This window comes from Schistocerca piceifrons, chromosome 3 (genome assembly GCF_021461385.2).
Source record: "Schistocerca piceifrons isolate TAMUIC-IGC-003096 chromosome 3, iqSchPice1.1, whole genome shotgun sequence".
Taxonomy (NCBI): Eukaryota; Metazoa; Arthropoda; class Insecta; order Orthoptera; family Acrididae; genus Schistocerca; species Schistocerca piceifrons.
In genome coordinates, this window is record NC_060140.1 from 433953924 (window position 1) to 433967022 (window position 13099).

A 13099-nucleotide genomic window follows, 5' to 3' on the forward strand; every position below is an offset into this window, starting at 1 on the left:
TTAAGTGTAGGTGACTGTATTGGGTGCGTGTGTAGTGTAGTGTCATGTTCTTGTAGAGATGAGGAGAGAAGGCATAGGATGAGCCCTGTGCCAGCAAATAGACTACTCCTCTTGAAGAGCACCAAGAGGGCCGCCGAGCATAACGTCCCATCCGATGGACGATCACCATCAACAGTGTTGTGGGTCCTCACTTCATGAGACACTGCGGAGAGCTTTCGGATTTAATCCGGGACATTGGCGCCAAGTCTGGTCTCAACGCCAAAACACCTCCTGTCCCATCTGCCATAAAGGAAAAATGAAAAGTGTCAACAGCGTGCGGCGTAACCGGATGGTACCCATCCAAAATGCCCACTGGCCACATCAGAAGGTAATTCATTTCGTTGAGCTGTCGGGAACTGGTGTGCCCATCTCGGTGAGGCACTGGACAATCCACTTTTGTTATAAATTCTTTTCATTTTTTAATTTATTCCATTTATTATAGTGGCACAGAGGCAGTTGCGATGCATCAATATCCGATAGTGCAGACAATGCTCTTGTACTGCTGGCACATGCTGACTCACGCGTTTCGAGGGTTAATAGAAGTATATCCAGTTCCTGGTTGTGTTTTGTCGCACTGATGCAACAATTCCACTTAGTCGTATATATCAGCTATATTTACAAGTTTGGGAAATTTAGCTAAAATTTACAAGAAACACTAATTGCATTTGGTACGTGAATATAAATACACTGAAGCGCCAAAGAAACTGGTATAGGCATACATATTCGAATAGAGAGATATGTAAACAGGCAGAATATGGCGCTGCGGTCGGCAACGCCTATATAAGACAACAAGGGTTTGGTGCAGTTCTTCGATCGGTTACTGCTGCTACATGACAGGTTATCAAGATTTAAGTGAGTTTGAAAGTGGTATTATAGTCGGGGCACGAGTGTTGAGACACAGTATCTACGAGGTAACGATGAAGTGGAGATTTTCCCGCCAGACTATTTCACGAGTGTACCGTGAATATCAGGAATCCGGTAAAAATCAAATCTCCGACATCGCTGCGGCCGGAAAAATATCCTGCAAGAACGGGACCAACGACGACTGAAGAGAATCGTTCAACGTGACAGAAGCGCAACCCTACTGCAAATTGCTGCAGATTTCAATTCTGGGCCATCAGCAACTGTCAGGATGTGAACCATTCAACGAAACATCATCGATATGGGCTTTCGAAGCCGAAGGCCCGCTCTTGCACCCTTGATGACTGCCCAACACAAAGCTTTACTCCTCGCCTGGGCCCGTCAACATCGACATTGGACTGTTGATGACTGGAAACATGTTGCTTGGTTGGAGGATGGACGTGTACGGGTATGGAGACAATCTCATGAATCTATGGACGCTGCATGTCAGCAGGAGGCTGTTCAAGCTGGTTGGGGCTCTGCAATGGTGTGGGGTGTGTGCAGTTGGAGTGATATGGGAATCCTCATACGTCTAGATACGACTCTGACAGATGACACGTACTTAAGCACCCTGTCTGATCATCTACATCCATTCATGTCCATTGTGCATTCCGACGGACTCGGGAAATTCCAGCAGGACAACGCCACACCCCACACATCCAGATTTGTTACAGAGTGGCTCCAGGAACACTCTCATGAGTTTAAACACTTCCCCTGGCTACCAAACACCCCAGACATGAACATTATTGAGCTTATGTGGGATATCTTGCAACATGCTGTTCAGAAGAGATCTCCACGCCTTCCTACTCTTACGGATTTGTGGACAGCCCTGTAGGATTCATAGTGTCAATTCCCTCCAGCAGTACTTCAGACATCAGTCGAGTCCATGCCACGTCGTGTTGCGGCACTTCTGCGTGGTCGCGGGGGCCCTATACGAATTTAGGCAGATGTACCAGTTTCTTTGGCTCTTCATTGTATATTGCGAGAAGAATGAAATTTTATTTTCATTCATAATCACTTATTTTGATTGATCCAAAGAAATATCATTATTTGGCATCAATATTGAATCCATCCAGTGCTCGTGCACTATTTATGTATATCGTTGCGCAGGTTAGTGTCACTTCCTTTTATGATCACGTCAATTAAATACTTGGGCGTAACATTGCACAGCGATATGAAGTGGGACAAGCATGTAATGGCAGTTGTGGGGAAGGCGGATAGTCGTCTTCGGTTCACTGGTAGAATTTTGGGAAGATGTGGTTCATCTGTAAAGGAGACGCTTATAAAACATTAATACGAGCTATTCTTAAGTACTGCTCGAGCGTTTGGGATCCCTATCAGGTTGGATTGAGGGGGGACATGGAAGCAATTCAGAGGCGGGCTGCTAGATTTGTTACTGGTAGGTTTGATCATCACGCGAGTGTAACGGATATGCTTCAGGAACTCGGGTGGGAGTCTCTAGAACAAAGGAGGCGTTCTTTTCGTGAATCGTTACTGAGGACATTTAGAGAACAAGCATCTGAGGCTGATTGCAGTACAATTGTACTGCCGCCAACTTACATTTCGCGGAAAGGCCACAAAGATAAAATAAGAGAGATTGGGGCTCGTACAGAGGCGTATAGGAAGTCATTTTTCTTTCGTTCTGTTTGGGAGTGGAACAGGGAGAGAAGATGCTAGTTGTGGTACGAAGTACCCTCCACTACGCACCGTATGGTGGATTGCGGAGTATGTATGTAGATGTAGATGTAGATGATCTGAGCCGGGCGGGGTGGTCGAGCGGTTCTAGGCGCTACAGTCTGGAACCGCGCCACCGCTGCGGTCGCAGGTTCGAATCCTGCCTCGGGCATGGATGTGTGTGATGTCCTTAGGTTAGTTAGGTTTAAGTAGTTCTAAGTTATAGGGGACTGATGACCTCAGAAGTTCCATAGTGCTCAGCGCCATTTGAACCATTTTTTTAATGATCTGAACCTGACGACTACTCCATAAAAATTGTCGATCTGTATGTTGACTTAATCGATGTCCCACTGCTAATGTTACTTTAAGTACACCCATAAGTTTGCAAAGTGTAACTTACGAAATGTCTATTTATTTTTATTTTCCTGTTGCATCGAGTGCACATGCCTACAATTATATCACAAACACAGAGCTTAATTTCTTTTTTTATATATACTTGCACACAACTATCACATGTTAATTCGTTTGTATGAAAGTACTGGCTTCACATCAGCATTTAGCTGTTGTGCAGAAAAACCAGAGTGGTGGCAGCGAAGAAATCAGGGCGGCCCAAGGAGTACTCACTGGATCGTGGGAGATGCTACGCCGGTGCTGTCCACATCCCTCTTCTTCGTCATTATCCCTCGGCAGATGGGTGCGAACGGGTACATCCTGAGGAACAAGAGATTAACAGTTACAAAAGTCAACATGTACTCCACATGTATCTTCTCATACTACTACAACTAACCTTCCGAGCAACAAACATCAAGGACAGTGAATACTATCTATGAAATGTAGTAATATCTAGTTGTTAAAGTAGCCATTCGAGCAACCTAGTATCAGGAGACTGAAAGCCTCTTGTGTCAGTTACGATCCCCATCTTGGAGGCCTTTGTGTTTCTCTGTGGCCAAGAAATACGTATGTCATCACGTTTCTTATTGAGTCAGTAGATACCTGTTTGTTTCTGTGTTGCTACCCAAACGCAAAATATGTCTATTTAAATGCTGTTCTGCCCTCGATTATTCAAGAATAGCTGCCCACCCTGTACATCAATGAATTTTATGCACTGTTCCTTTACATTCCCAGATATCATAAAGTGACATTTCGCATTCAAAATAACAACATGATAACATACTTGATAAATGAAGCCTCATATTCGAATCATGTAAACAATTCTTTTAATATTCTAATGCCACTGAGGTAGGGGAGGACATTATACTCACAAGCCCTCGAAATTGATAACAGTTTTGCTGTAAACAACACTTAATGTGATTGGTTGCTGGATTTATCTTCGGAAATTAAATTCTTGTGTTACATACTGGACAAGTATTCACTTGGATCAACAAATTTTGCAGTTGATCATTTCATTACATTGAGATGAAAACTGTAATGATAAAGTAAAAGCAAGACTTAACTGTGCAATGTTTTCTTTATTATTGAAAAGTATAGCGAAATACGATCTTAAAAACAATGGGTCTTCTGTTTTGGGAAACTTAAAATAAATTACACAGTTTTTTCTATTCATATGAGAACAACGAATTCTTATGATCTAGAACTGTTGTGGTTCTTGGGATGTGTGAAAAACTGCTTCCTTTTGCGAATAGAGACAAGAAAGAAATTTATAATTGATGAAATTTAAAATAAAAGTTGCTTCTTTTATCTTTAGTGAAAATCCACCATAAATGTATCCAATGTTTGGTTGAGTCTACGATAGTTAGAGAAGACGAGGGAGCTACAAATATGTTGATCCAGTTAATGCTCTCCAACATGGCAAAAACTTGATTCCGAAGAGTCTCCCGAGTACGTTACTGGAGCAGTTTCCAGTCCCGAACCATCATTGTTCCGATATACTTGACCGGGTTTGTCTGGAGGCTTTGCAGGTCGTTCCTGCGCCGATATTTCCAGATGTCTGTTTAGTCAAGTTTTATGGATGCAAGCTGCTCTTATCGCGCGCAAAGTGAAAGACAGACATCTCTTCTGGATAACGAAATCAAACGATGGAAATGGAAATGCCGTGTGGCTAGGGCCTCCCATCGGGTAGACCGTTTGCCTGGTGGAAGTCTTTCGATTTGATGCCACTTCGGCGACTTGCGTGTCGATGGGGATGAAATGATAGTGATAAGGACAACACCCACTCCCTGAGTGGAGAAAATCTCCGACCCAGCTGGGAATGGAACCCGGGCCATTAGGTACGACATTCCGTCGTGCTGATCATTCAGATACCAATGGCGGACAATCAAAGGATTGGCAGCGTCGACAAATGTGTTGCTTCACCTTGATACGTCGCGCAGGTGTGCTTTTATCGTGACTGCCAATGCACCGATCAGTAGGTAACCCCTGGCGTTATTTGTAAACACACTCACAAGAATCACCAGCTCTACCTGCGGGCCGCACTTGAATCGTTTGTTGAAAGCAAAGCACCAGTTTGCTTTCATTAGACGCGTTTGTGTAAGGGTAGAGTGTAAATCGACTATGTCACGGAGGACAATAGCGACCAATGATTGGACGCCCATCACGTTATGGGTAGAAGGCTTGTAAACAAGAGAAACTGCTCGACGTGGGCACCGGAGTCAAAGTGATGTGGTGCTCACATGGAATCGGTTCCAATTGACAGTGTTGACGACTTAAGCCGCACAGGTCGTCCACGTTCGACAAGTGCACGAATTTGAACGGAAGGAACCGTGGACTGAACGCTGCAGGAGTGAATTTGACCTTCGAAGAGGCTAAAGAACGTCATGTATCGCATCAAACTCTTGGGAGACGATTGATGTTGCGAATCTCCGTTCCCGGGTCCATGGCGAGCACCACATCATGCACCGCTACACCATGGACTCTGTAACGAATGGGCAAGGAATCATGCAGAATGGACACCCCAGGATCGGCATCCGGTGTTGTTTATGGGTGATACTCGGATTGTTTCTATGTGATAAACGCAGACAGTGTGTTTGGAGCAACAAGACAATATTGAACACTTCAAATACATTGTCCACATCTGCAACAAAATGGTCGTGGAGCGATGTTCTGGGGTGGCATTACGTGGGGCCACCGTGTACAGCAGGTACATTGAGGACAAGCTCGCTAATTTACGTTACAGGGACGAGATTCTGCAACCGATAGTGCGACCTTATCGCTAATATTTTGACGACAGTTTCATCTTGAGGAATGATAATCGACATGATTATCACGCTGTTCTCATGTAATGTTCCTTCAGGATGTTAGGTTCTAGAGGACGGAGTGGCCTGCCTGTTCCCCAGGCGTGAACCCATTTAAACATGTGTTGAAACGACCTTTTTATAGGCGTCGACAACTACTACGTAATCTTCACGCAGAACTGCCGTTGAGCAGTGGGCAGTTTGAACCAGGAATGACTTGATGTTCTCGTTGATGATTTTCAAGACGGTTTCAAGCCTGTTTCCAAGCAAGGGAGCGTTCCATCACGTACCGACGTTGACCAGGAGTGCTGTGAAAAAGCCCCATGCGAAACAGACGATTCAGTTGTTTTATTTAGAGAACTGGACACATTGAAAATGTATACATACGCATGCCTCAAAGCCATTTTTTTCTGTGCCATGAATTTCGAAATATAGGGGTGATGTAGAACTTTTCTGATGTGTGTTTTTGTATTTTCTGAACTTTTCGAATACTTTAATGACTGAAATTTAAAATTATCACTTTGTAACACTGATAAATTTCCTCAAAAACAATTTAGAATCAAGCTTAAAACAAAATAATTATTTTTTTCAAGCTCTTGTGTGTCACATACTTCTTTGGGAACGGTATATTGTATCACAATAAATTTTATATTGTAAATATGTTGAACATTATGTTTAAAAGTGACGAGTAACAAAATTTATTCTGTTAAGCAGTTAACCGTGGTCCTCAGCTGGACCAATCAAAGAGCATTTACACATTTATACTGCGAGCACCTCTCCTGCCCTGTCCAGTTTTACTCTGACGAGCTCCTATGCAACGAATTCAAATGTTTCTAGCTGTATTCAGAAATTCACTTGACTTTGTAATTTATTTCCTTAGCATTGTACCTTGTTCTTTTTTTCTTTCTAAACAGATAGTCTGATGACTTTGTATGCGTATGAAACCAGTTATGACAACAGTTGCGCGACCTGAGACCGAAAAATAAAAGAATTTTATCTACAAGTTGGCCACTCTGATCTTGGTTGGTAGTATGCCTAATGTATGTACATTCTGCGATTTTTTTCCATTTATCTACAACGTAGGGAGGGCATTTTGATGTTAAAAAAAATTGTAACAGTGCTTTGTTTTTTATTTTTCTCGGGTGTAGCTACGTGTGTGGAAACTTCCTCTGGTAGGAGACGCCTTACTTTCATTTGACATTTGAGATAATCGCTTCCTTCATGTTACTGTTCAAAATTTTGTGCCCTTTTTATAGGCAACATTAGGATCGAGAGCGAAAGCAATTGTTCTCGAAAGATTTTTCAAACGAATTAGGAATATGAAGAGTATAAAATGAGGACATGCAGCCTCGAGGTAAGACAGTGACGAAACTGACCTGCAGTCGACTCTCTTCTGCCCCTTGGCGCTCCCGATGGCCAGGCAGAGGGCGCACAGGATGATCATCAGCAGGCTCAGCTGGTGTGTTTTCGTCATTGTACCTGCGGACACAGGCACTGGTTAGTATCCCACAGAAGGACACCGCAGACCGCGTGAGCCGTCATTGCTTACGGCTTAACAGCGAGTTTCTCTGCGGTCTGCGACACGAAGTGCGCCAGAATTACCATTTAAGTGGCTGAAACCTGTCAACAAGAGTAAAAAAAAACTGTGCCTTACGACAATTCGGTCACGTGAATTAAGTGTACTGCTTGAATAGGGCTAAGAATCTCCTATATTCACCGTGCGTATTACAAACCAGCTACCATTTTTGTAGCATGTGAATTCTTTTTTTGCGAGTTTTTTATTTATTTGCTTCGTAAATATGTTAGCATTTATATTTTTACACGCACGGCTCTCCCCGAATCTAAGATCGTAATGCTATATAATGTTCTGAAGATGAAGGTTGCGTCCACTTGAAATCGGTAATGGGAGACTAAAAGAAAAAAAAATAGTAACAGGTTTCTCTGTAGCATTGTATTTATATACAGGGGGCAGGGGAGACAAAAATTGGAAAACATCTAAAACATAACACATTACTATGCCTAATACACGTCGGGAAAACCGTTGGCATTAAAAAAAACTTCCAGTCTTCTCGAAAAGGATAAATACTGGTCCAGTAGGGTTTTAAAGAGAGTTTTATGATATATATGTCCGAGTTTTTATATAGGACAGACAGGGAGGGGATTTAAGACCCGCTTTTCTGAGAACTTGCTCAACAAAGACAGCGAGAATTCATATAAGTCACATTTTGCAGAACATGTCAAAACAGAGAAACACTCACTTCCTTCTCCATCTTTGCTTAACATGGAAATTTTACATATCGTTGACAGGGGTTACAAAATGAATCTCTTAGAAGAATTTGAAATATAGAGGCCTAACATTACTACCTAAATTCAAAAGATTAAAAAACTTACACTATTTTGATTGTGTATCATCTCTTATAAAATGTGAAAATTAGCCCATTTCTTTTATGTGATAGAACTATGTGTATGTTCTTTCAAATGTATTACATACAACTTCTTTACGTACCTTGGCTATATCTTTTACGCATACTTTTATATACCTTCCTTGGTGCTAGCACAACAGATACATAGATACGATTCAGTTACTGTAAACTGTCGATCATTGGTTAAAATAATCAGGTACATTACGTATATTTCTGAATATACCATGGCCTTATGCGTCTGTGAAGAAGATATTGGCATCTGATACAACAAGACTGGTTACATTTCTGTTACTTTTTACACTTCTTATAAATGTGTAGCCAAGGCGTGAAGGTTTATATCATCTCTGTTTTGTATGCTTCCAAATTTGACTAATTAGTTTTGCGAAACAAGTAAGGCACAATAAAAATTTATTTGCAACTGATGATTGAATTTTATCGTGAAAAAAGTCTTATACCATTCTAGCTACAAAATGGCGGCAGCTTCAAGTGACGATGATGGAGGTGGACAGCGATCACGCACCATTGTCTCCAAAGTCGACCACAAAGGCTGAATAATTATGAGATCTGGTGACTGCGGTGGCCAGTGGAGATGCCAGGGTCATCCTGGTGCTCACAAAACCATTCCTGGATGATGCCAGCTGCGTAAACAGGTGCCCTGGCTTCTTGGAACACGGCTTCACCATTGGGGAACAAAAATTGCACAATGGGATGGATCTGATCAGCCAGAATGGTTACATAATCCTTGGAAGTAATGAAATAATACTTGGCGTAACGTAGAGTAGTCATGGGGCCCATGGAAACCTACAATATGGCTGCCCAAATCATCACCGAACTCCCGCCATACTTCACTTTGGGACGTAAGCTCGGCGAGAAGTTGTAAACAGTGTGACACAAAACTCATCCTATCAAATGATTTTGCACAATTTCTCCATTCCATTGCGCGGGGGGATTTGCATCGCTGTTGAGTGGTTTTGGAATTTCAGCTCGCCCTGCAGTTCTCTGCTTATGGAGCCTTCGTATTGTTTTCGCGCTGACAGGGTCCGCGAGCACGATTTTCTGCTCCGTAGTGGCCTTTGCAGCTGTTGTCCTGCTTTTCGTCATGATCCTCTTCAATGACTAGCGGTCAATATCACCTAACACTACTTTCTTTCGCGTTGTGATTTACCAGATGATTTTTTTTTCCACTTTCCCTGTGTGCGGTGTAGATCTTTTATACGCTGACACTTGAAACACCAAACACTTCGGCTCTCTTACTTACTGTAGCACCCATCATACGAACACCAACAATGTGCCCAAGTTCTAGTTTACGTGTCCTGGCATAATGCAAGAACAGCAAACAGAACACTCGCCTGACCATGACTGGCACTTGCAACGTACTGAGGACTTAGTACGAGTGCCGTTCGTAGTCAAAAATAGTGGCCCAACCTGCAGACTTGGCTACCAATCACTGTACTTCATAAACGATTTTTGCCAGTTACATGAAATCCGTTTTTATTAACCGACATCCTCGTTGCAGTCTGCAAAAAATGGCTCTGAGCACTATGGGACTCAACTGCTGTGGTCATCAGTCCCCTAGAACTTAGAACTACTTAAACCTAACTAACCTAAGGACATCACACACATCCATGCCCGAGGCAGGATTCGAACCTGCGACCGTAGCAGTCGCACGGTTCCGGACTGCGCGCCTAGAACCGCGAGACCACCGCGGCCGGCTGCAGTCTGCATTTGAGGTTGTAAAGGAATTTCAAGTACAATCTATGGCTTGGTCAGGGCTACGTTTTATGGCTTCCTGTTGCTTTTTCCGACAGTGACTTAGTTTTTCACATTCTCCTCCCGACATATCCGAAGCTCAGGCGGTACTTATTCGTACCTAAGGGCGCTAAAGGACACCAATACATCTCTGCTCTCTACTGAGACATCCGGTTTGAAATCTGGTGACGTAAGATACGGTTCGTCATTATTATCTAGCTGACGAGAGCAAGAAATCTGATGACCTTTAGTCCTTCACAATATTGCGACCAGGTGTCCCAAAGATCGCCTCTATGTTTTATGGAGTGAGGGCAAGTAATTCACCCTACGAATAGCGACATTAAGCAGGCAGTCCCATCGGAAAGGATCGGTCTCTCTGCCTCCTCCACAGCTTTTCACTGCCTTCCTTCCCTCCTCCTAAACATCTAGCCATAGCAACACAAACGCTACAGTGAATGTCATTCGCACGACACAGATTACCCTTGACACAATACGTTGAGGGAAGAAGAGGTATCCTACCTTAATGCCTCAGTATGTCTCACGAAACCGGTGAAAGTTGGTCAGAACGTTGTTCCGGTCTGAACAAATAACTACGTATCGGACACTGGCTTAAACGTAAGTGATCATGTTATCTTCCAGGCGTGAGTGTATCTCACTTCCACAAATGGCGAAGCTATTACAGTGCTATATCAAGCCTGACAAGGCCTACGTACAAATTACTTTTAAATTACTTAGTCACAACTTTGTTCCGAACCCAACAACGACGTAGCGGATACTGCCTTCAACGAAAAAGATGGTGTTTTCTCTAAGCGTGGCTTTACCTTGCTTCCATAAACGACGATGCAGTTACAGTGTTATATCACTCCTGATAAGACTTACGTACAAATAGCTTTTAAATACACTCTAAGAAAAAAAAATTGCGACGCACAACGAACGAATTATCCGAATGGGACGAAAATTGGTAGATATGGTGTACATGTACATTCAAACAACTGATTACCATTTGAAAACAATTGGATGATTCAGCCACGAGAAAGAGCTTCAGAAATTGAGTAAGTCGATAATGCGCTGGACCATCTCTCACCCTTATACAAGCAATTATTCGGCTTGGCATTGATTAATAGACTTGCTGGATGTCCTCCTTAGTGACATCGTGTCAAATTCTGTCCAATTGGCGCGTTACATTGTCAAAATTGCGATATGGTTGCAGGGCCTTAATTATAATTCTCCAGACGTTCTCAACAGGGTAGCGATCCGGCGACCTTAAAACCAAGGTAGTGTTTAGGAAGTATGAAGACAAGTGGTAGAAACTCTCGTCATGTACGGACGGGCACTATCTTGCTGAAATGTAAGCTCAGGATAGCTTGTCATGAATGGCAACAAAACGGGGCATATCGTCGACATATCACTGTGACGTAAGGGTGTCGCGGGTGACAACCAAAGGAGTCATACTATTGAATGAAATGGCACCCAGACCATCAATCCAGGTTGTCGGGCCGTATGGCGTGTTGGATAGGGAAACATAGGTACAAAGATGGTAACTGCGAAGAAACCATGGGTGACAGAAGAAATACTTCAGTTGATCGATGAAAGATGGAAGTACAAAAACGTTCATGGAAATTCAGGAATACAGAAATACAAGTCGATGAGGAATCAAATAAATAGGAAAAGCGGGGAAGGTAAGACCAAATGGCAGCATGAAAAATGTGAAAAATGGAAAAAGAAATGATTGTCGGAAGGACTGACTTAGAATATAGGAAAGTCAAAACAACTTTCGGTGACATTAAAAGCAAGGGTGGTAACATTAAGAGTGCATCAGGAATTCCACGGTTAAATGCAGAGGAGAGAGCGGATATGTGGAAAGAGTACACTGAAGGCCTCTATGAGGGGAAGATTTGTCTGATGTAACAGAAGAAGAAACAGGTGTTGATTTAGAAGAGATGAGGGATCCAGTACCAGAATCAGAATAAGAGAGCTTTGTAGGACTTAATATCAAATAAGGCAGAAGGGATGTATAACATTACATCAGAATTTCTAAAATCATGGGGGGAAGTGTCAACAAAACCACTATTCATGCTGGTGTGTGGAATGTATGAGTCTGATGATATACCATCTAACTTCCGGAAAAATATCATTCACACAATTCCGAAGACTGAAAGAGCTGACAAGTGCAAGAATTATCGCTCAATCAGCTCAACAGCTCGTGCATCCAAGATGCTTACAAGAATAAAATACAGAAGAATGGAACAGAAAAGTGAGAGTGTGTTAGATGCGATCAGTTTGGCTTTAAGAAACGTAAAGGCATCAGAGAAGCAATTCTGACGTTGCGGTTGACAACGGAAGCAAAACTAAAGAAAAATCAACACATGTTCATAAAATTTGTCGACATGAAAAAATCCTTCGACAATGTAAAATGGTGCAAGATGTTCGAAATTCTGTCGCCCGCCTTTTTTTTTTTTTTTTTTTTTTTTTTTTGAGTCATCAGTCTTCTGACTGGTTTGATGTGGCCCGCCACGAATTTCTCTCCTGTGCCAACCTCTTCGTCTCACAGGAGCATCTAAGGCGTCAGATATGGTGCTAACGCCCCAGACATAGTTGGGATACCAATATGTATGTTGCCCACAGTACAATATGTACAAGAGCCAAGAGGGAATAATAAAAGTGGACTGCCAAGAATGAAGTGCTCGAATTAATAAGGGTGTAAGACAGGAATGTGGTCTTTCGCCCTTAGTGTCCAAACTGTACATCGAAGAAGCAACGATGGAAATAAAAGAAAGGTTCAGAAGTGAAATCAAAATTTAGGGTGGAAGGATATCAATGATATGATTCGCTGCCGAAATTGCTGTCTTGTGTGAAAGTGAAGAAGAATTACAGAATCTGCTGAATGGAATGAACTGTCTAATGAGTAGAGAACGTGGATTGAGAGTAAATCGAAGAAAGTAATGAGAAGTAGCAGAAATGAGAACAGCGAGAAGCTTAACATCAAGATTTATGGTCAAGAAGCAGATGAAGTTAAAGAATTCTGCTACATAAGCAGCAAAATAACCAATGACGGACGGAGCAAGGAGGACATGAAAAGCAGACTAGCACTGGCAAAAAGGGCATTCCTGGCCAAGAGAAGTC

General features: G+C 42.6%; 1 protein-coding gene across 1 annotated transcript in view; it reads right to left on the reverse strand.

Annotated features, from left to right (window-relative positions):
• Positions 1 to 13099, reverse strand: part of LOC124790027 — a 325305-nt gene that overhangs the window by 73974 nt on the left and 238232 nt on the right. Inside the window, exons 2-3 of the mRNA XM_047257582.1 lie at positions 7181 to 7283; positions 3238 to 3324 (exon numbers count right to left, since the gene is read on the reverse strand). Of these exons, the coding sequence (XP_047113538.1) occupies positions 3238 to 3324; positions 7181 to 7278 (185 nt within the window). The 5' untranslated portion in view covers positions 7279 to 7283. The remainder of the gene's footprint in view (positions 1 to 3237; positions 3325 to 7180; positions 7284 to 13099) is intronic.